Source organism: Apodemus sylvaticus, chromosome 1, assembly GCF_947179515.1.
Source record: "Apodemus sylvaticus chromosome 1, mApoSyl1.1, whole genome shotgun sequence".
Lineage (NCBI taxonomy): Eukaryota > Metazoa > Chordata > Mammalia > Rodentia > Muridae > Apodemus > Apodemus sylvaticus.
In genome coordinates, this window is record NC_067472.1 from 41,569,351 (window position 1) to 41,593,785 (window position 24,435).

Consider the following 24,435-nt stretch of genomic DNA (forward strand, 5'->3'; position numbering starts at 1 on the left):
AATTAGAACCATGCTGGAGTAAGTGGTTAACTGTTGGGAATTCTGGGGACGCATTAGCCTCAACCCTACTGCTGTCCAGTCTTTACTTGCTAATAGTGTTGGTAATGTGATTAGCTACCTCACATTTATGCTATCATACTAGCTTGGTTAATGGGCCATATCCTCCTCAACTGTAAACCAAAGGGAAACCCTACTCTCTTACATACTTTCTGGTAATCAGTTTGGCTAACAAGTAAGGAAACTAATACAAGAGTTTATAAAAGAACATCATTGAAGTATACTCTGCTTACCACACAATTTACATGTTAAAAACATACAATTCAATCCCAGGTACAAATCTAAAATTTCTTCATGGCCAGTATATTTCTATGTGCTCTTAGACTCAAAAGAAGATGCCAGTATAGTGATTCAAGGATGGAGACAGTTTGAGCGTAACAATTCGAGGAAGTTATTTTTCAATTACTAGATATGTTTTCTTTTTTTCTTTTATCATTAGCTGTAGTTTTCCAGCCAGTGACAGAAACACGACAGTTTTGATACCAATATTAAGGTAATCTGAAGACAGGAATGTGTGCACTAATAAAGATTGTATCCTACCAGGAATTTGTGCGTCTAACTGTTTCTGATGTCCTGACCACTTATGTCACGATCCTCATTGGTGACTTCCTCAGAGCATGCTTCGTGAGGTTCTGCAATTACTGCTGGTGCTGGGATTTAGAATATGGATATGTAAGTATGGTACTGACTCTTCCTGTGCTAGATTTTTGTCGTCTGTTGTTCATTGTTGATACATCTACAAGTGGCAGGATGCCTCCGAGTTACATGAGTGAGGTTACCTTGTGAGATGCCATCAGTACAGTTATAACTCAGAAGAGCCCAGACTTGAGCATCACATTTTCCAATACTGAATTAAAATTAGCTCAGGCTCTTTATGATAATGGATCTCGGATTGTCAGTTAAATCGTTGAAGGAAATCTTGGCTCTACAGACAGTTCCCTTCCCATGAAGCTAGTTTGTGCTGATCCAAGATCTCTATAAACTGTATACTTTGTATCTCCCTGTGAATTTTGCTGTGGGACTAGGTAATTACCATGCACCAGTTGCTATGTGGTGCATGAGAGCCTGAAAGGACTCAGTGAATATGTTTGCTTTATGAGGCTCACAGGCTCATAAGAGCCTGGCAGAGGCAACAGCAGGAGACTGGAGATTTCAAGGAAGACCCAGTTTGCTGACAGGGCTTTACTAAACAGAGACCAGTGGCCAGTCTAGCTTTCTGAAACAATAGCTGAGGAGAGGTTTCTCTGGTATTGACTTTATTATCAGCTTTTCCTTTAAGCCTAAGTTAAAGTCTCTCTCAAACGTAAGGAAAGGGACAGAGCAAGCATACATGGTTCTTTGGTCTAAACCTGCCAATAGACCTTCACTGTTCATTTGTGCAAATAAAATTGGTTTCAGTTAGTCCTTCAAAATGGGAATTGAAGAACCGATGGTACCCCGTGTTTAAAGTCCCCAATGTCTTTGTGTGCACTATGAATGTGCCCCAGATACCGTTTAAAGGCTCTCAGTACCTGAAAGTTTGTTTCTTTTCTTTCTACCTCAGTCTAGTTGCTATATTCTAATTTCCTCCAATGTGGACTTTTAAAGACATTTTCAAGTCATTTTATTTGCACTTACTATTTCTCCTTCCAAGGAATGCTGTTATCCTAGAAGTGGACATGGCCAATTCCTGCTTGTCATTAGGTATTACTTTAGTATGTCACCTCCACAGAGTTCTTCTCTAGTCACCAGTCTAACATCGCCCATCACATGCTATTGTAACATACAGTTTTGTTTTATGTATAAGATGCACAAATACTTGCCATTTCTTTTCAAACTGCTATTACCTGTCTCCTCTTACAATGAAGCATTCATGAAACATCACCACCACATTAAAACACAAAACAAATAAACAAATGTCTGTTATTTGAACCAGGCTTGTCACATAGCAAGTGTTCTCTTCTGACTGTGCAGTTGAACTTGTACCTCCACATCCTGATACCATCAGGACATTCGTGCTAGCTTGAAGAACTCTTGTCTCTCTTTAGGCAATTGATCTGATTCTGTGTTCTAAGTCAGCAATGAGTCTCTCCCTATCAGTGAAGAGGTATTCTCTATCTGACTTTCTGAAAGTGCTTTTTATTACATCATCTCTGTCACCCTCACTTAAGGTGCCCCCTTGGATAAGGCAAAAGCAGTTAGGTAATGTTCTCTGGTACATGGCCATGAGGTAATGCAGCAGCTCCCGGATGCCCTGTATAGCTCTCCTATTGCTTGCTATGAGGTATTCTTCTGGCTTGGAATCATTTCTGTTTTCCGTGCCTGATTCAGCTCTTCCAAGGCAGACATAAAAATTGCCATCTTTTTCTTAGATCATGGCTTCTCTTTTGTTTGATTTTTATCCTTTGATGCCTTCTTCTTAAGTGGTAGAAAAGTTGACTGTGGATATGAAGTCAATATAACATGACCTGGATGCATAAAAGCTGTAATTAAATGACTAAAATTTATTATTTATGGTGTGCTGACAGAGCTCTTGGGTTAGTACAAAGCACAGGAAACAAGTTTCTGTTTTTAAGTCATAAAGAATTTTCTCTCCTATTACCTTTGGAAGGTTCTTTGAAGGGAAAGCATAGCATCAAAACAAGTTATAAAATGTTAATGTTGGATGACATATTGTTTTGGGGGGGATCACATCATCCTGCCAACTGGCTGACTAATTTCCTTGGAAGCCAGCCGGCTGGGGCTGGCTACTTTGGTCAAATCTATTCAAGGTGCTGAGGGACATAGTAAGGAGGAAGCTTAAGTCCACAGAGAGGATGCAACTTCAACCTGAAGCCTTGATTTTAATTTCTCTGCCCAGTGTTTAAATTTTTTTAAATGATCTAATACTTTTAAAACTGGGATCTTCTGCATAATATATCTTTGTTGACATGTTAGGAAGCCTGATCATATTAGACTTGTATTTCCAAATGGGAAAAATAGCCTTAAGTGTAGAAATGCCCCTGTCTACTGTTAGAATATTCACTGCTCAATTTTCCATTGTGCAAGCTCTGAGAATCAAGAAGAATACACAGCCAACATAAATGACAAGGACAGAGTAATTGTTCTGGGTCTTTGAAGTGTATGTGTGTGTGTATACAGGAAATGAGAAAGATAGAAAAGGAGAGAGGGAGAGAGAGAGGGAAGGAGGGAGGGAGGGAGGGAGGGAGGGAGAGAGAGAGAGAGAGAGAGAGAGAGAGAGAGAGAGAGAGAGAGAGAGAGAGAGAGAGAGAGAATACAAAGACCTTGTGGAAGAGGAGGCATCTGAGTTGATCTTGAAGGTTGAGTAGGATTTCAAGAGATGAGGAAGACATTCCCCAGAAGGGACAAATGAGACAGGGTCCCAGAGGTGAAGTGTACAGTGTTTCTCTGCTCTTGCTTCAGGTTTGCTAATTGACAATTTGTTCTGTAATTCACTTGCCATGAATGGAAGGAAAATTTGAGATGAGGTAAGGAGAGATTCCCAAGAATCTTCGGGAACTGAGAGGAAACGGGACCATTTCTGTCACAATATATTTTTTCTTTACTTCTTGGAATTCCAAAACTATAGTGAGATTATTGTAGAAAAATTAGAAAATGTAATCAAGTTAAATATAAAAAAAATCATAGTTGGATGTGGTGGCACATGTCTTTAATTGCTGCACTCAGGAGACAAAAGCAAGCATATCTTTGTGAGTTGGGGTCCTCTCTGATTTACATAGTGAGGCCCTGTCTCAATAAAATAAAATAAAATAAAATAAAATAAAATAAAATAAAATAAAATAAAATAAATATATAAAAATAAAAACAGGAAGAATGGATACAGAGGGAGGGGAGGCTTGGAGGAAATAAGTGGGAGAAGAGTAAAGGGGAAACCATAGTTGGGATGTAAAATAAATAAATAATATAATAAAAATAAATAAATACAGATAATCCTAGTGAGGCAATATAAATGATCTGAAGTAAATCTTATTTATATGTGTACAAATATTATGTATTTATATATCCCATTATATATTCAATAAGTATATTTGTGTATGTATATATTCATGTGCGTTCATATAGGGATACATAATCTATGTGTCTATTTTGGTAACCTCACTGGCTGTGTTACCACATCTTCATGTTACTAACTGCTAGACTATGACATGTAATTTCTTTGAGAGCTGGGGACTGAGCACAAGGCCTTGGTCATGCTAACTTGTGCTCTACCACCAAATGACCACCTTAGTCCTCTAGATCATAAATTCATCTATTTTTATTATCATAGATTAATTATACAAAACAATGTAATTTTCCATGATATTTAAATGTAGCATATATTACAACAAGCATATAATATATCTTTATCATAGTCACAGCTTGCTTATTCTTACCCATTTCCCCACTTAATACTGCTGATTGTCCAGATTTTAATATCTTATCCATTTTAGCACCCCTTCCATTCCACACATGATGAAAACCATCCAAACCCTATTTTCATGAGTCTATCATTTTTATTATAATGATTTTTACTTTCATCAATTTTTCCACTAATCACATATTTTTATTCTTTTAAATTGTTTTGTGATACTCTACAGAAGGATTTAGAATACTTTATAGTAGTTTACTTGTTGTCACTTGAACTATATTTTATTAAAATAACTTCCATGATAATAAGTTATTTTATTTATTTTTTATTTTTTTTAATTTTTTTATTCGATATAATTTATTTACATTTCAAATGATTTCCCCTTTTCTAGACCCCCACTCCCCGAAAGTCCCGTAAACCCCCTTCTCTTCCCCTGTCCTCCCACCCACCCCTTCCCACTTCCCCGTTCTGGTTTTGCCGAATACTGCTTCACTGAGTCTTTCCAGAACCAGGGGCCACTCCTCCTTTCTTCTTGTACCTCATTCGATGCGTGGATTATGTTTTGGGTATTCCAGTTTTCTAGGTTAATATCTACTTATTAGTGAGTGCATACCATGATTCACCTTTGAGTCTGGGTTACCTCACTTAGTATGATGTTCTCTAGCTCCATCCATTTGCCTAAGAATTTCATGAATTCATTGTTTCTAATGGCTGAATAGTACTCCATTGTGTAGATATACCACATTTTTTGCATCCACTCTTCTGTTGAGGTATACCTGGGTTCTTTCCAGCATCTGGCAATTATAAATAGGGCTGCTATGAACATAGTAGAGCATGTATCCTTATTACATGGTGGGGAATCCTCTGGGTATATGCCCAGGAGTGGTATAGCAGGATCTTCTGGAAGTGAGGTGCCCAGTTTTCAGAGGAACCGCCAGACTGATTTCCAGAGTGGTTGTACCGATTTGCAACCCCACCAGCAGTGGAGGAGAGAATAAGTTATTTTATTAAAATAACTTCTAATATTTAATTATATTAATATAGATATCATTAGCCATACCATTATGGTAGCCACAAGTTTATTCTTTATAATGAATTTACCTAAGTTGATTTGCTTGGTCAGATAAAGGTATTTTTTCTCTTCTAAAATTCTCTTTTATTTTGTTTTTGTTGTTGTTCAACAATTCAATGAAAATATCTTTAGCTAGCATTTAATTTACACTGATAATAAGCTTGGTGTTTATCAACAAACTGAGTCAAGAGAGCTCAAAAGATGTAGAATTGAATGCTGGCATGTGTGAACAAATTCACAACCATCTTTATACTTGTATTTTAAAGGAGCTCTTTTCTGTATTAATAACAATTGAAACCACGAGAGATTTCCTTGAGATCTGATGGAGAGGCTCAAGGTTTTCCATAAGCATGTATGATAGACTATCTGAGTGGAGTTCTGTCATTTGGCCTTCCATAACAGTCTATTTTTATACAGAATTTACTACATATCTGAAGTAATACAGATAATTTACACTTGTAAATTACTTCCTCATTCAAAGTAAATAAATTGTTGATGCTGTGAAGGAACTTTTATTTCTATTCCATAATAAACTCCAAATAAAGGCTTTAAGACTGTTAAATTGATGACATACAGCCAGATGAAGTTAAAACTAAAATCTCTGTCTATTTTATTTCAAACCCTTCACTGGATTTCCACCATGTTCAACTTTCTCTGTAACCCATGGTATTTAAAGACTCTGGAAAGACTGAAGGCTGTCTATGGCTTTTAAAACTATAAGTGCTACCTGGATTAGACATATTCAATAGAATGGACCAAACACAAATGGGTGGAGGAGAGAAGATAAAAGATTCTTCCTAGGTAGATACAAGGATGTCTGAAATTGCCATGAGGAGGACAGCATGATGCAGAGGCAGTAAGAAGGCTTGGGTGTACCTTGATGGAGCAAGAATTAGTGAACAGAGTTCATTTGATGTTGCACCCTAGTGTGTGGATAGAGTCAATCTGAAGGTAGCATGATCCTGCTTTTCAGCTAGGCTGAAGGACAAAGCCTCAGGGGTTGAATTGTGGGAGTTGAAGCCCAAGCTTATTCTAAATCCATGCTGCTCAAATTTAGTCATAGATCAGAGTCCACACAGGACCTAGGAGAATATAGTAGTTCTATTTAATAGCTCTGGAGCAGGGCCCAGATATTAACTTTTCTTACCAGCAGGTCAGCTGATCTGCTCACCCCAGTTTGTAGACCATGCTGCCCTGGATCCACAACCCAGACTTGTCTGCAGCACAGAGTGGAGTTGTTCAGCTGTAGGAATTGGAAATTGTGTGAAAATGGTCAGGAAGGTCATTGCAAAGGCAGAGTATATTGACTCTGAGATCTTGAATTACATTTTGTAACATCTGTATGGTGGCATTCTGTTCCAGATAACTCAATTTACAGGCACACAATGGTTTTCCCTGGGGTGTTTGCCCAGTCAACCATATGTTTTCCCTGGGTAGATGCCTGATTCTAACCCACTGCCATGTCTGCAAAGTAAAACAATATGTTTTCCATTCCCTTGGTCTTCTTCTGACCAAATACAAATGAGTCCTTCTGTTGCTCACAGGGTCGGTGTGGGGAATGGCCACAGGTAAACTTCCTACACTATTCTCAATACCTCATCTCAGGTCTCAAGGAGACATGCTGTTTTCTCCCTTTCTCATGCATTTATTTTTTAATGCATTTCCCCTACTTCAGAGGCAATTAAACAATTATATTATAAATTAATTGATATTTGATGAGTTATTGTTTTGATACTTAACATAGCATTCTTAATTGTTTTAATACTTAAAATATAATATAATCTCATGTTTTCAGAAAGCCTACCTCCAAAAGAAAGGCACTCCTGAGTTATCCACATATCTGCATAACTATTTTGCCTTCTCACAAATGTGTCTTTTTTAGAGTGGGGTGTTGTGTATCTACTCTGTGATACAGTGGATTATATTTCTAAAGTGTTTACAAAGAAGCAATGTTTTTTAAACAGCTGGGCTTAGATGTCAATAAATATGAGATTTTAGGTTGCAGAGGGATGCCAGAAATTTTCTAGTTAAGGAATTGATGACCATTTTCTGAAACGGTTGGGTGATATTTTAGACATTGCAAGTGCTGTACTCTCCGCTTCAGCCAGGAAGCTCTGGGTGTTGTTTTTTTTTTTTTATATTTTTATTTTCTATATTCTTTGTTTACATTCCAAATGATTTCCCCTTTCCCAGATCCCCCTCCCCATATGTCCCATAAACCTTCTTCTCTCCATCCCTTCTCCAATCACCTCCCTCCTTTTTCTCTGTCCTTATATTCCCCTCCAATGCGAGATCAATCCTTTCCAGGATCAGGACCCTCTCCATACTTCTTCATGGGAGTCATTTGTTATGCGATTTGTGCCTTGGGTATTCAGGGCTTCTGGGCTAATTAATATCCACTTATCAGAGATTGCATTCCATGTGTATTCTTTTGTGACTGGGTTACCTCACTTAGGATGATATTTTCCAGATCAAACCATTTGCCTAAAAATTTTGTGAATTCATTGTTTCTAATTGCTGAGTAGTATTCCATTGTGTAAATATACCACATTTTCTGTATCCATTCCTCCTTTGAGGGGCATCTGAGTTCTTTCCAGTTTCTGGCAGGAAGCTCTGTTTTAATCTGAATCTGTGAGAGACAATGCATGAAGGGGGAGGTGCGGCTCTGTCCTAATTAACAACAACAAAAAAATCCGAGACAAAAGCAGACGGCCATCACATTGGGTTTATGGACTATACCATGCTGATTCCTGGTGTACTTATTTTATTTTATCAGTTTATCTGTGAAGAGACTGGGTGCTGAAGAGATGAGTGACTGACCCAGCTCATGTAGTCAGAAAACACTGGGACAAAGCTTCCTCCTCAAATCAAGTTAGATGTCTGTATGTAAAGACTCCAGGGCCCAAAGGACACCCTGACGTTCTTCCTGTTTTCCATTAGTTTAGATAGCCAACTCTTTATTCCTTTACCTGCCTTCACTGTGTTTGGAGAGTCTAGGGCATTCCCAGGGTGTCCTTTGTGCTTTGTTTTAAAAGATTTATTTTTTTATATTTTACATGAATGTGTGAGTATCTACCTATATGCCCGTGCACCACACGTGTGTCAGTACCCTCAGAAACTGGAAGGTATTGCATCATTTGGAACTGCAATTACAGGGAACTGTGAGCCTTGCCATGTAAGGGCTGGGGACTGAACTGAGCCTTTTGCCACAAGTGCTCTTGGTCACCGAGCCAACACTCCAGCCCCTTCTTTCTGCTTCTCCAGTCAACTAAGTTAAGTGTCAAGTGTCTCATTCAAAGTGACCTTGTGGGAGAGTGAAAGAGTGAGAACCTGAAGGGTTGAGTTTGTTAGATATCTCACGCTTGGCTAAATCCTGATACCAAAAGAGACCACAGTTGAAAGTCTGATTCTTGAAATGATGGGGAGAAGCTCTTTCAGGTCACTAATGGTGCAGACTACCCAACTGAGCACTGTTCAGATGTGTCCTGGGATCACACAGGCTCTGGGCAAAATATTAAGTTCTGAGCAAAAAGCATAGAGAGGACAGGACAAAGCCCTCCTGTGACAGGGAGATCTAGAGCTCATAGTGTCCAAATGGAGGAAATTGTTGCTTCCTTCCTTCCTTCCTTCCTTCCTTCCTTCCTTCCTTCCTTCCTTCCTTCCTTCCTTCCTACCTTCGTCCCTCCTTCCCCTCCCTAACTCTGTCCCTCCCTCCCTCTCTCCCTCGCTTCCCTTCTTCTCTCCAGTTCTCCCTCCTTCCCTCCCTCCCCTCCCTCTTTTCTTCCTTCATCCCTCCCTTCCTTCCTTTCTTCCTCCCTTCCACTCCCCTTCCAGTTTTCTCTTCTTTCCTCCTCCCTCCCTTTCTCCCTTCTTCCTCCTTTCCTTCCTCCCTCCTTCCCATCCTTATTTTTTTAATAGTTTTTTTAATATATTTTTTTTATTTGATGTATTCTTTATTTACATTTCAAATGATTTCCCCTTTTCTGGGTCCCTACTCCCCGCAAGTCCCATAAGCCCTCTTCCCTCCCCCTGTTCCTCCATCTCCTCCTTCCCACTTCCCTGTTCTGGTATTCCCCTATACTGTTGCATTGAGTCTTTCCAGAACCAGGGGCCACACCTCCATTCTTTTTGAACATCATTTAATATGTGGATTATGTCTTGGGTATTCCAAGCTTCTAGGGTAATATCCACTTATCAGTGAGTGCATACCATGATTGATCTTTTGAGACTAGGTTACCTCACTTAGTATGATGTTCTCCAGCTCCATCCATTTGTCTAAGAATTTCATGAATTCATTGTTTCTAATGGCTGGATAGTACTTTATTGTGTAAATATACCATATTTTTTGTATCCATTGCTTCTGGTTTATCATTATAAACCAGACACCGTTGGTTCTTTCCAGCTTCTGGCTACTACAAATAGGGCTGCTATGAACTTAGTGGATCATGTGTCTTTATTGCATGCCAGGGAATCCTCTAGGTATATGCCCAGGAGTGGTGTAGCAGGGTCCTTCGGAACTGTCATGCCCAGTTTTCTGAGGAACCTCCAGACTGATTTCCAAAGTGGTTGCACCATCTTATAATCCCACCAGCAGTGGAGGAGTGTTCCTCTTTCTCCACATCCTTGCCAGCATCTGCTGTCTCCTGAGTTTTTGATCTTAGCCATTCTGACTGGTGTGAGGTGAAATCTCAGAGTTGTTTTGATTTGCATTTCCCTAATGATTAATGATGTTGAACATTTCTTAAGGTGTTTCTCAGCCCTCCAAAGTTCTTCATGGGAAAATTCTTTGTTTAGCTCGGTACCCCACTTTTTATAGGGCTTATTTGGTTCTCTGATTTCTATCTTCTTGAGTTCTTTGTATATATTATATATTAGCCCTCTGTCAGATTTAGGGTTGGTGAAGATCCTTTCCCAATCTGTTGGTTGACATTTTGTCCTTTTGACAGTGTCCTTTGCCTTACAGAAACTTTGTAGTTTTATGAGGTCCCATTTGTCAATTCTTGATCTTAGAGCATAAGCTATTGGTGTTCTATTCAGGAACTTTTCCCCTGTGCCCATGTCCTCAAGGGTCTTCCCCAGTTTTTTTTTCTATTAGTTTCAGTGTGTCAGGTTTTATGTGGACGTCCTTGATCCATTTGGAGTTGAGCTTAGTACAAGGAGATAAGAATGGATCGATTCACATTCTTCTGCATGCTGACCTGCAATTGAACCAGCACCATTTGTTGAAAAGACTATCTTTTTTCCACTGGATGCTTTCAGATCCTTTGTCGAAGATCAAGTGACCATAGGTGTGTGGGTTCATTTCTGGGTCTTCAATCCTATTCCATTGACTGGCTTGCCTGACATTGTACCAATACTATGCAGTTTTCATCACTATTGCTCTGTAGTAAAGTTTGAGGTCTGAGATACTGAATCCCCCTGAAGTTCTTTTACTATTGAGAATAGTTTTTAGCTATCCTGGGTTTTTTGTTATTCCAGATGAATTTGAGAATTGCTCTTTCTAGCTCTATGAAGAACTGGGTTGGGATTTTGATGGGGATTGCATTGACTCTGTAGATTGCCTTTTGGCAAGATGGCCATTTTAACTATATTAATCCTGCTAATCCACGAGCATGGCAGATTTTTCCATTTTCTGAGATCTTCTTCGATTTCCTTCTTCAGAGATCTGAAGTTCTTGTCATATAGGTCTTTCACTTGTTTGGTTAGAGCCACCCCAAGATACTTTATGCTGTTTGTGGCTATTGTGAAGGGTGTCATTTCCCTAATTTCTTTCTCAGTCTGCTTATCCTTTGAGTATATAAATGCTACTGATTTGCTTGCATTGATTTTGTAGCCAGCCACTTTGCTGAAGTTGTTTATCAGCTGGAGGAGTTCTCTAGTAGAGTTTTTTGGGTCACTTAAGTATACTATCATATCATCTGCAAATAGTGATAGTTTGACTTCTTCCTTTCCAATTTGTATCTCTTTGACCTCCTTATGTTGTCTAATTGCTCTAGCTAGGACTTCAAGAACTATATTGAAAAAATATGGAGAGAGGGGGCAGACTTGTCTACTCCCTGATTTTAGTGGGATTGCTTCAAGTTTCTCTCCATTTAGTTTGATGTTGGCTACTAGTTTGCTGTATATTGCTTTTATTATGTTTAGATTATGGGCCTTAAATTCCTGTCCTTTCCAAGACTTTTAGCATGAAAGGACGTTGAATTTTGTCAAATGCTTTTTCAGCATCTAATGAAATGATCATGTGGTTTTTTTCTTTGAGTTTGTTTATGTAGTGGATAGCATTTATGGATTTCCTTATATTGAACCATCCCTGCATCCCTGGGATGAAGCCTACTTGATCTTGGTGGGTGATCGTTTTGATATGTTCTTGGATTTGATGGGCAAGAATTTTATTGAGTATTTTTGCATCGATATTCATAAGGGAATTTGGTCTAAAATTCTCTTTCTCAGTTGGATCTTTGTGTGGTTTTGGTACCAGCGTAATTGTGGCTTCGTAGAAGAAGTTGGGTAGTATTCTGGCTGTTTCTGTGAAGAGTATTGGCGTTAAGTCTTCTTTGAAGGTCTGGTAGAATTCTGCACTGAAACCATCTGGTCCTGTGCTTTTTTTGATCGGAAGGCTATTTATGACCTCTTCTATTTCTTTAGGGGTTATGGGTCTGTTTAGATGATCTAGTTGATCCTGGTTTAATTTTGGTATTTGGTATCTGTCTAAGAAATTGTCTGTTTCCTCCAGATTCTCCAGTTGTGTTGAGTACAGGCTTTTGTAGTAGGATTTTATGATTTTTTGAATTTCCTCAGTTTCTGTTGTAATATCTCCCTTTTCATTTCTAATTTTGTTAATTTGGATACTTTCTCTGTGCCCTTTGGTTAGTCTGGCTAAGGGTTTATCTATCTTATTGACTTTTTCAAAGAACCAGCTCCTGGTTTTGATGATTCCTTGTATGGTTCTCTTGGTTTCTACTTGATTAATTTCAGCCCTGAGTTTGATGATTTCCTGTCTTCTCCTCCTCCTGGGTGAATTAGCTTCTTTTTGTTCCAGGGCTTTCAGTTGTTCCATTAATCTTCTAGTGTTATGCTCTCTCAAATTTCTTTTTGGAGGCACTCAAAGATATGAGTTTTCCTCTTACAACTGCTTTCATTGTGTCCCATAGATTTGTGTATGTTGTGCCTTCATTTTCATTAAATTCTAAAAAATCTTTGATTTCTTTATTTCTTCCTTGACCAAGATATCATTGAGTAGAGTATTGTTCAGTTTCCATGTGTATGTGGGCTTTCTGTTGTTTTTATTGTTATTAAAGACCACTTTTACTCTATAGTGATCTGATAGGAGGCATGGGATTATTTCAATCTTCTTATATTTTTTAAGGTCTGTCTTGTGACCAACTATATGATCGATTTTGGAGAAGGTACCAGGAGGTGCTGAGAAAAAGGTATATTCTTTTGCTTTGGTATGAAAAGTTCTATATATATCTGTTAAATCCAATTGGTCCAAAGCTTCACTTAGTTTAACTTTCTCCATGTTTAGTTTCTGTTTTCCTGATCGGTCCATTGATGAGAGTGGAGTGTTGAAGTCACCCACAATTATTGTGTTAGGTGCAATGTGTGCTTTGAGCTTTAGTAGTTTCTTTTATGAATGAGGGCGCCCTTGTATTTGGAGCATAGATATTCAGGATTGAGAGTTGTTCTTGTTGGATTTTTCCTTTGACCAGCAAGAAGTGACCTTCCATGTCTCTTTTGATGGCATTAGGCTGAAAGTCAATTTTATCTGATATTAGAATGGCAACTCCGGCTTGTTTCCTGAGACCATTTGCTTGTAGAATTATTTTTCAGCCTTTTACTCTAAGGTAGTTTTTGTCTTTGACACTGAGGTGTGTTTCCTGTATGCAGCAAAATGTAGGGTCCTGTTTCCTTTTCCAGTCTGTTAGTCTATATCTTTTTATTGGGGAATTGAGTCCCTTGATATTAAGAGAAATAAGGAGTAGTGGTTATTGCTTCCTATCATTTTTGATGTTAATTTTATACTTGTGTGGTTATCTTCTTTTGGGTTTGATGAAAGAAGCTTAATATCCTGCTTTTTCCAGGGTATAGTTTCCCTCATTGTAATGGTGTTTCCCCCCTATTATCCTTTGTAGGGCTGGGTTTGTGGAAAGATATTGTGTAAATTTGGTTTTGTCATGGACTATCTTGGTTTCTCCATCTATAGTGGTTGAGAGTTTCGATGGGTATAGTAGTCTTGGCTGGCATTTGTGCTCTCGTAGAGTCTGCATGAGCTCCGCCCAGGATCTTCTAGCTTTCATGGTCTCTGGTGAGAAGTCTGGTGTAATTCTGATAGGTCTTCCTTTATATTTTACTTGCCCTTTTTCTCTTACTGCCCTAAGTATTCTCTCTTTGTTTAGTACATTTGGGGTTTTAATTATTATGTGACAGGAGATAGTTCTCTTCTGGTCCAGTCTGTTTTGAGTTCTGTAGACTTTTTGTATATTCATGGACATCTCTCTCTCTTTGTGTTAGGGAAGTTTTCTTCCATAATTTTGTTGAAGATATTTGCTGGCCCTTTAAGTTGTAAATCTTCACCCTCATCAATGTCTATAATCCTTAGATTTGACTTTCTCATTGTGTCCTGGATTTCTTGGATGTTTTAGATTATAAGCTTTTTGCATTTTGCATTTTCTTTGACTGTTGAGTCAATGGTTTCTATGGTATCTTTGGCATCTGAGATTATTTCTTCTATCTCTTGTATTCTGTTGTTGATATTTGCATCTATGGTCCCTGATTTCTTCCCAAGGCTTTCTATTTCCAAAATTTTCTCCCTTTGTGCTTTTTTAGTTGTTTCTACTTCTGTTTTTAGATCCTGGAAGTTTTTGCTCAGTTTCGTCATTTCCTTGTTTGTGTTTTCCTCTAATTCTTTGAGAGATTTTTGTGTTTCCTCTTTCATGACTTCTGCCTGTTGATCAAAGTTCTCCTGTATTTCTTTAAGTGATTTTTGCATTTCCTCCTTATTGGCTACAAACTTTTGACCAATACTGTCCTGAATTTAAGTGATTTTTGTTTTTCCCTTGTAAGGGCTTCTAGCTTTTGATCATTTTTCTCCTGAATTTCTTTAAGAGATTTATTTATGTCTTTCATGTGTTCCTCTAACAGCATCCTTACCAGTGCTTTTAAATCCAACTCTTGTTTTTCTGGTGTGTTGGGGTATCCAGGACTTGCTATTGTTAGAGAATTGGGTTCAGATGCTGCCATAATGCCTTGGTTTCTGTTAGTAACATTCCTACGCTTGCCTTTAGCCATCTAGTTCTCACTGGTGTTAGTCTTATTGTCACTGGCTGGTGCTTCAACCTACTGTGGACCTTTAAGGCTATTTCCGTGACACTGGATGACTGGGTTTCCTCTGACACAGATTACGGATATGCTGCCTTCCTCTTTTGTGCCTTTGGAGCCCTGCTCAGACTTACCTCAAGAAATGTTATACTTGGGTTGTCAAGGTGAACCAGGTGTTCTCAGACTGCTCTGTTATGAATCAAAGATGGTGTGTATGGGGGGTCACTCCATCTGCTGATTCTCACGTAGGACACAGGCCCCATGACCGACCAGCTTGCAGATAAACCACCTATGATCTCAGGTCCTGGGGCACAGGCAGACCCCTGGAGATTTGTGCCCCCAGAGATCTTAAGCTCAGGATAATACAGTACCTAGTGATGTTTTTCTGCCCTGGCAGGCCATGAAGATGGCCATGGGGAGTTGCTCCCTCTGCTGTTCTCTGCTTAGGACATAGGCCCCACGACCAGCTGGGAGATGAACCACCTATGTGCTCAGGTCCTGGGCACAGGCAGACCTCTGGTGGTTTGCACCCCCAGAGATCTTAAGCTTGGGGTGATAGAGTACCTAGTGACGCTTTTCTGCCCTGGCAGACAGTGAATGGCCACAGGGATTCTCTCCCTCTGCTGCTCTCCAGGCAGGCCGCTTGCCCGGAATTCTGGCAGATGAACCGCCTATGTGCTCAGTTCCTGAGTGCAGGCAGACCCCTGGCGGTTTGTACCCTCAGAGATCTAAAGCTCGGGGGCTACAGTACCTAGTGATGCTCTTCTGCCCCAGCAGGCAGCGAATATGGCCGCAGGCCCCGTTCTTATTTTTGATCTCTCTATATCAGATCTTACCTATCCTAGGTTAGCTTATGACTTGGCGCATAGACCCAAGAATGACCTTGACCGTTCCAGTCTTCCTGCTTCGCCTCCCACATGCTCAGATTACAGGCATGCACTTCCATACATGCTTTATGTTGGAACTAGGGTAGAAAGCTGAGGTTTTGTGCATGTCAGTTGAGGTAGATCTCTGATTTCATGAGCATTTGAAGTGAAGAACACTTGCTATTATTGATTTTTGAATATAAACTTTAGGCTGTTTTGTATCTTGTGACCATTGTGATTCCAAGAAAAACATTTGCAGGCTAAATACTTTACATGTATCAACTGCATTGAATGAGTTAATATTAAAATTACCTAGTCCTTCTTTGTCTTTATTAAACACACAGGGCTATATTTTTATTATGTTTCATCTTAATTCCTTTTTTGCCATGTTTTCTGTTTATGACCTAGATCTTTTTCAAGGTAGATTGTCCACATTTTTATGTTATGAAGGAAAAATAGTATTTGGGTGTGGAGGAAATGATATAAATGAGTCTGGAATTCATAAGACTTGTCAGAAGAATCCCTGAAAAGCATAGGTTTATTGGGCATTCAAATCAGACTAGTTTACTTACATACATCCCCACATCATTTAAGTTAGTTTTTTGGTAATGCCAGATGTGTATATAATACATGCTGGTATTCTTTTCTTTTACACTTTATTTTAAATCTGCCTCTTAAGTTCTTAGGTATAAAAACAATGAGATACTCTTCGGTCAAAGTGGTATGCTTATGTGTATGTATGTATATGTATGTATGTATGTGCATGTATGAATGTATGTTTATATGTATGTGCATGTGATATGTGTGCATATTTATATTTGTGTATTTGTGCTCACATGTGTATGTGTGTATATAGGTATATGTATGTGTGTGTTGAGGGATGAAGTTATTATTGGAGCTAGAAAGAGTAAGATTTGAACTATTCCTAAGAATCTACCTCTTTCCATCTCTATCTTGCGCAGTCTTCTTGGTGTTTTCAATTTATTTGCTTGTCTATGCTGAGCTAATCTATCAAAAAGTAAGTAGGAACCAGTTTTATTGACCATGCCAATTAACAGGAAATCCATCAGTGTAGAAGCTTTCCTACTAGGATGGCTGAGGTGTTACCAGGAAGACTTTGTGGAAGGGCTGCCCTGGGACAAATGCCTACTGCACTACTTTTGGTGGTCCCTTTACAAGAGCAGCTTTTTCCTAAGCTGGACAAGAATGCTTATGATATGATACCCTAGCATTTGGTTTAGTATTTTATGTATTTTGTTATATTTCTTTTGCTATATTTACTTTATTGTAAAGCTAATTCATGTTTTTGTTGAAAATGTTAAATATACAAAAGTTCTGTGTCATTCCCATTTGCTGGTGACTTACTGGCCTTTTTCAATGTTTATAGGGCTTTCTTATATATTCTTAAGAAACCATATAGCGTTGCTTAAAATAATATGTGAAAATACTAACTAGACTAATATATTTTTATTTAACATCTTATAGACATGTGTGAAAGCACATTTTTCACTGATATAATAGTCTCCCCAAAATGGTCAAAGTTATCAAGAACATTATTTTGTGGTACAAGTATATTGTATGTACTGAATATTCGCCACTTAAATGGGTTCATCATTCTTCATTAGATTATCAGCATTTCTGATAACATTGTTAAGATAAATTCCAACAAGTAGACTCACCAGGTCAAAGAAAGTAAGAGATTGAATGCAAGTTGCCATTGCTTGGCAGCAAGTACCTATAGCCATTAAGCCATTTTACCAGCCCTATGATTGGCTTTTAACATGAGTCTCCATATGTTGAAAAGGTTGTGTATTTTAGAGACTATTCTGCTCCTGTCGTTAAGGGAAGCAGTGGGTCTAGGCATGTTGATGTGAAACCACTTATTTGGGTGCCTTAGTTCAAGATGCTAACCCAGTGTACGTGTTTTCTCTAGCCTTCTTACACAGAATTCGACATCAGTGGCAACGTCCTCGCTCTGATCTTCAACCAAGGCATGATCTGGTATGTCAGCTGTTGGGCACTTGAGCATTTATGGAAAAGTCTGCAAGGTCATTATTTTAGAAAAGGAATTGCAGTTATGAGTCAAGCAATACCCCCATTCTGTGAGTTCCAGTTCTTTATGATCTGAGGTACTGATAGATGGTGTGGATAGTTTAATTTCTCCCCACATTTGAAATCATCAGTCAACCAGCAGAGTTCTCCTCTGTCAAATTTAGTAGTCTATGATCTTTATACTGGGGTGAGTTGAAGATTCTCTTCTTTCCTTCTGTCACTCCATGATCCAATAGGAAAATATCACTCATCAATAACCAATCCCACCATCTCCTGTAAGGAATGAACTAAGTTGTTGTACATTGCTTTGGTAAAACTGATAAAGATTTCTTGTCACTACTAAACATACAAAAAGCATATTTGATAACTATTCTTAAAAAAAAACCTTACCAAATCAAACAGCTTATAGTTCAAGTTAAAAATAAGATCTTCATTTTGTAATGTGTTGAACAGAGCCGTTTGTACAAGGGAATTTCTATTTTGATATGAAACATTTGTCATATTTTTTATTAAGTGGAAGCATTTTCACTATGAATTCTGACAGGTTATGATAAGTTGATAGAGTGAAAATCAGTTTTGAGTTTTTCAAAATTGAATTGCAGCATGTGATTTATTTGAGGATGATGTGTTAGAATCTGTCTCTCACTGCAGAGCACCCAGCCCACAGGCAGTTACAGCAGAGCTACATATTCTTCCTAGGGATGTGCTGAAGGTAGTATTTTGTGCTACCAGCTGCAATGCTGTCTTACCACACATGCCAGGGTAGTTTTAGTTAGCATTTCTTCTCCTTTTCTCCTCCTCCTCCCCCTCCTTCTCCTCTTTCTTCTCCTTTCCCTCCTCTTCCTCCTTCTCCTCCTCCCCCTCCTCCTCCTCCTCTGGAGTCCTCTGAAAACATGAACACATGAAAACAGTAACATATGGCCCACCCCTAATCTCCATGACAATGGGAGCTGTCAAATTTGTGCCTCCATAGGTGAACTAGTCCAAATAATATAAAAAAGTTTATTTTCTTGGTTGTCAGGTCAGATATGGTTAAGAGTGTAACTCCTGCTTCCTCCCTTACTTTCTACTTTTTGCAAATATGACTCCAGCAGTCACTAAGGCGTGGAACACACCCTTTATGGTTTATGTAGGGAGGAATGCTACAGTTGTCTACCAGTGAGCACTGATAGGCAGAAGAGGGAGGAAGCATTTCCTATGGCTTCTGATCTTTACCTCCCAGAGAGGAAGCATCTGGCACAGCAGGAATGAGATGCACAGCTACTGAAGTGACATAGACTCTGTTCCTCCTACCTGTGGCATCCATACAATGCTCCCAGTGCCTCCGAACTGGGGAGGGCTCAGGAGTAGACTTACAATGAATGTCTCTTGTGTCCTTTCTGGGCTAACACAACAGATTGGCTTAGAAATCACTTTTATTGTCAGAAAAGCCATTGTAATTGCCACCTGGATTGATTTTGCTTGTAATTTTGTGACTAGTCTGCTATTATTCATACTACGATACTGAGAAAATACATTTTTTTTTTTTACAGTTTGTTAGTGGGTAGAAAACTGCATGCTTAAAATCTGCATTGGCACTTTGTGCTCATTCTTCTATACTGGGCAGGATCTCTTAGGGTGAATTTAATTAGGACTTTAGGGACAAGGGTATATAATTTTAGGAAAGTCTAGGTTTTAAATTACATACAAAATTTTGTCTGAGAGTCAATTAGGCTGTGCACAAATGAAACAGAACACTTTAGATCTTTACAATTCAAGAAGTGATTTATGTTTTGTGAATATTCCAAAGAAACACACACTCCTGAGTCCCAGAGGCAAACTATTATCCTATTACTTACCACAAGGTCAGTACTTTTGACCAACTTCCAAGAGGTTCCTCATGGTCTAGGGAAGTAGTATGGTAGGAAACTGTAGGAGGGAATATGTAAGAATAGTAGATTCTTTCTGCACAGGGTCTATACACACTGTGATTCTGTTACTTCATAAACACGAGGAACTAGTGCCCAAGTTAGCTATTTTCTATCAAAATAATCAAAACATGAAAGGGACTTTTATGTTCCATTCTATTGGTGTGTGACTAGAGACATTCAATTATTGCTTTGAGTTGAAGATTATAATTACTTATACACATGTTATTAAAGTGAAAACATTTGTTTAACTTAATTATGGTTTAACTTAATGATCAACAGAACTTATTTTTGCACACTTAGTTTAATACTAAATACCATACATTTCTATAATATTATGATGAAATGTGAAAAGCACATAATAGTTTTAAAACAGAATATAGAAGGAACAGCAGGCATTAAACAGTGATGTGAGAGACAAGGGTTTCAGATCCATTGGGTTCCTTCCATCTAGTCCTGTCTTCTTTCTCCTGTCTTTTTTTCTTTCAGTTTTGCAAGTTTGAGTAATTTACCTAATATATGCATGGCTTTGTAGCAATAAGGGGAACAAAATAAAAGACACTTCCCTTTGCTTTCTGTCATCGGAGAAGAAAGCCATTTTATAAAACAAAGACAGTATACTGATGTTTTATCTGACAGATGATGTCATTAAGTCTGGGTAAGGGACTTAGTGGGATGAACTGATTCTAAGTCAGAGACCAAGATGAGATGAGCATTAAGATTGAGGCGTTATTATGCCCGGACTTATTTTTTCTATGTTATGCCTCTCAAGTCATAGGCTCCTCATGTTTGTGTTTATTTTGAAACTATCGAGTACCTGTTGTATTAGGTCAGGACTCTCTAAGGAACAGAACAAATAGAAGGAAATACATGTATGTATATTTTTTCTTTTAGAGCAGCAAACAGGCTGGGTCTGGTTATCTCCACAGAAAAGTCAAAGTTCTGGTGATAATTCAGTCTATGAGATTAGATTTCTCAGCAGCTGTGGTCTGGTGCTGCAGTCTCAGGAAGGGCCTATACAGCTCTGAATTTTCAGTTTGTGGAATTCTAAAGAAATAAGTTCTAAGACCAGTGAAGGGATGGCTCAGGATAGATGAGCTTGCCAGTGAGATTAAAGGCAAGCAGATAGAAAGCACAAGCTTCCTTCTTCCATGTCCTTTTATATGGGTTGCCACCAGAAAGTGTGGCTCAGATTTAAGATAGCTCTTCTGATTTCAAATGATGCAGATTCAGGTTGGGTCTCCAACTACTATCAATCAAACCAATAAAAACCATTCACACGTATGCTAACGTTGCTTGGGTTCTAGTTACTTCCAAATGGAGTCAAGTTGACAACCAAAATCACAAGTCACAAGTCCACAAGTCTAACTCTTGTTAACTTGACACACAATCTCTTTCTATCATGTTTAATTTCCAAATAAAATTAGTAATCAAATTATAATTATGCTTAGCATAATTATTTCACATTCAACCACAAATGTGTTATAGAGTAACTGATAATATTCCTTGATGGACATTCTTTTGGTACTGTAGATCACTTACATATGGTATTTGTGCACACACACACACACACACACACACACACAGACATAGAGACAGACAAAGTGAGACAGAAACAGAGAGAAAGAGAGAGATAATTTTAGGAAAATCTAGGTTTTTGAATTTTGTCTTGGACTCAGGTTGTATATAAGTGAAACAGAACCCCTTACATCTTCAAAATTTAAAGGAAATATCTGGTGCAGGGTGAGGAAGAACTCTGATTCCATGCCTTAACCTTACTTTAGAGATGCTTACTGCTGCAATACCCTCTACCTGGAGCAATGCTCTCAGGGTAGCTGAAAGAGAACACAAAATCACATAGGACTGGCAAAGTTTTCACCCAGAGCCAAGGGATCTTATGTGTAATCATAATTTATGGGTCCTAACAAGTCATATATGCAATCCTGAGTTTTAGAATTAGGTGGACATGATCAGCGCCAGGTACCAAGCATTGGCAACTTTTTGTTGTTGTTGTTGTTGAGTTCCAACTTTCTTCTTGCTAGTTTCTGGCAAAGATATACAGTGCTGTTTTAAAATCTTATCTTCCCATTAAAACATATCTTGTTACAAAGTTTGCAGTCAGTTCATTATGACATTATTTAGATTTGTTGCTTGGCATCCTACAAACAAAATAATTGAAATTGTGGCAAGATTTCATCTTTCAAAGGATTAACTTGAGGATGTTTCAAGTGTGATTGAAGCAGAAGATTGTTTCTGTTTCTAATTTAAAACCTGTCTCCTTAGCCTCCTTACACTTTCCTAGACATATGTCCTTAGTTTTCCCCCATTATTGTCATTAAAATACCCCCGACAAAAGCAATTTACAGGACTAATAATTTATTATAGTCCAAATTTCAGGAAACAGCTCATCATATCAGGGATGTCAATGTAGCAGAAATTGAAAAAACTCATCATATTCCATCTATCACAAAAAAAGCAAAGAAAAATGAATGAAAACAAATACATGTGCTCAGTTTTCTTTCTTCACTTGTATGGTTCATGATTCCTTGCATAGGGAAGGGTGACACCAACGTGAGCCGGTCTTACAACTTAATCAGTGCGATCAAGATAATTCTCCACAGACATGCCCACAAGTCAACATGATCTAAACAATCCCTCATCGAGACTTCTTTTCCAGCCAATACCAGTTTGTGTCAAGTTGACAGTTTAATCTAACCACTCAAACAGCTACTATGTGCTCTCAGAAAGTACAAACTTTTAACACCGAAATTCTAAAGGCTTTATTATAGTTGGGACAGCTTAAAAATAAGTCATCATTCTATTTATGAAATTAGTACTAATTGAAACAGATTGAAACACAGATTACAGTACAAATAAACTTTCTCATCAAACAAAACTGAAATTAATTTTTCCTGAAATGACTGAGACATCAAGTAAACAATGACGTTACCTAAAAAACTTTAGTTTAAAACAGTATTTTATAGTAGTTTTTGAAAGTCACTTACAGAAAACAGTGTTTTCTAGATTAATAAAAACTAAATTTAAATGGGTATCAAATGAATGCAGAATGTTAGATATCCACCAACATCTTTCTCATCAGCTCTCAAGCACAATAGTTACTACAAGGATAACAATGTCATTAGACTACATTGGTTTTATTTTCCTCTTTCAGTAAGCAAAAATTATCAGTAGAAAATAAGACCAAATTTTAGTTTGTTTAAGCAGAGTGAGAGCCTGTAAAGATCTATTATTTGAAAACTTGTATTTGGAATTAAGTTTACGTTCAGGTCAGAAGAAATAAAGAAGAATTTTAACATTTGTTACAATTCATAGTGCTTGTATTTGCTAATGAAACAGATTTTGTCTATAATTTTTATGAAAAAATTACAGAAAATACTTATACAAATGGAATAGTAAAACATGTTTAGGGGGTGGTAGTAGGCTAGTAAGGAATATTTATTTAATTTAATACAACCACGCAGTCTTTATGGTTGTATCTGGCAACATGGTTTCTGATTTTGGTAAGAAGAGTAATATAAAATGAGCAAGTATGTACAACTCGGTTATAAAGAGGTGGAACTGAGCAGTGTTCTGATTCCTTCCTAGGATGGGTTCCTTCTTTGCACCTAGCCTCCCAGGCATCAACATCCTTCGACTCCATACATCCATGTATTTCCAGTGCTGGGCTGTGATGTGCTGCAATGTTCCCGAGGCCAGGGTCTTCAAAGCTTCGAGATCCAACAACTTCTACCTTGGCATGCTGCTACTTATCCTCTTCCTGTCCACCATGCCCGTGCTGTACATGATTGTCTCACTCCCACCATCTTTTGATTGTGGGCCCTTCAGGTCTCTTGTATTTCTTTCAGATTTGACTTGGGCATAGTATTCATTTAGGGGTTGAAATGAGAATGTCTGCTCGCTATATAGGCTTTTAAAAAAATGACGCATTTTCATTGGTAGAAATGAGGTTCCTTGGAGTCATGTCATCATGTGACACAGAATACCTCAGACAACTTCCATGTATTATGTCAACTGAGAAACAAAAAGGGAAAATATTTATGCTGCTCTAGATTTTATAAAGATAAAATAGAGATGCCAGATCTATCTCTTTCTACATTGAGATAGCCAGGAGCAAGGCTTGACTCTATTAGTCTAGACATGAATGCTGTCTTGATACTAGTACATCATCACATTCATACATAAATTAACTATCATTAGACTTCATGTGAACCTTGAAAAAAATTCCCACTCATTAAAAATAGGTAGGATCATCATAAAATAATGATATGTGTTGAAAGGGAGTTACATACACTGTGATCCCAAAAGCCTCCATCTTCTGAAAATTTGTGTGGTCCTTAGTTCCACATCCATATTCTATCTACTTGTCACTCAAGTTGGTAATCCAGATTCAGGCAAGTATCTTGACTCATGTTAAAGCTAGCTTTTCTGTAGTTCTCTGTGACACACATCAAAAAGCAGAGTTTCTGGGATCTTGAAGATGGACTTTCATTCCCTAAAAGGTACTCATAAACCTACTGTGGGTCCCCCAGTTACCTCCACATGTTCTCATTGATTGGAATGCATCTGATGTGAAGAAAAGGTGAAGGCAGGAAGCCTTGAGAATGTAAGACCCAATGCTCTGGTCAAATAGAATTTTCCCTTTGTGCTGTCACACCCAAGAGATTTAACTAAAGGTTTTTAACAGAAGATGTGTTGCCTAAAACTAAATACAAAAGGGGCATATTTTCATACTAATAATTGGCTCAGTTATTGTTTTAATGGAAAAGAAAATTGATGTTAAATCTGAACTAAATC

The 24,435-nt window shown here is 38.1% G+C and overlaps 1 protein-coding gene across 1 annotated transcript in view; it reads left to right on the forward strand.

Moving 5' to 3' along the window:
- Tmc1 (transmembrane channel like 1) overlaps positions 1-24,435 on the forward strand; it is a 193,316-nt gene that overhangs the window by 157,296 nt on the left and 11,585 nt on the right. The window contains exons 14-16 of the mRNA XM_052183581.1: positions 601-729; positions 17,595-17,662; positions 23,227-23,466. Of these exons, the coding sequence (XP_052039541.1) occupies positions 601-729; positions 17,595-17,662; positions 23,227-23,466 (437 nt within the window). The remainder of the gene's footprint in view (positions 1-600; positions 730-17,594; positions 17,663-23,226; positions 23,467-24,435) is intronic.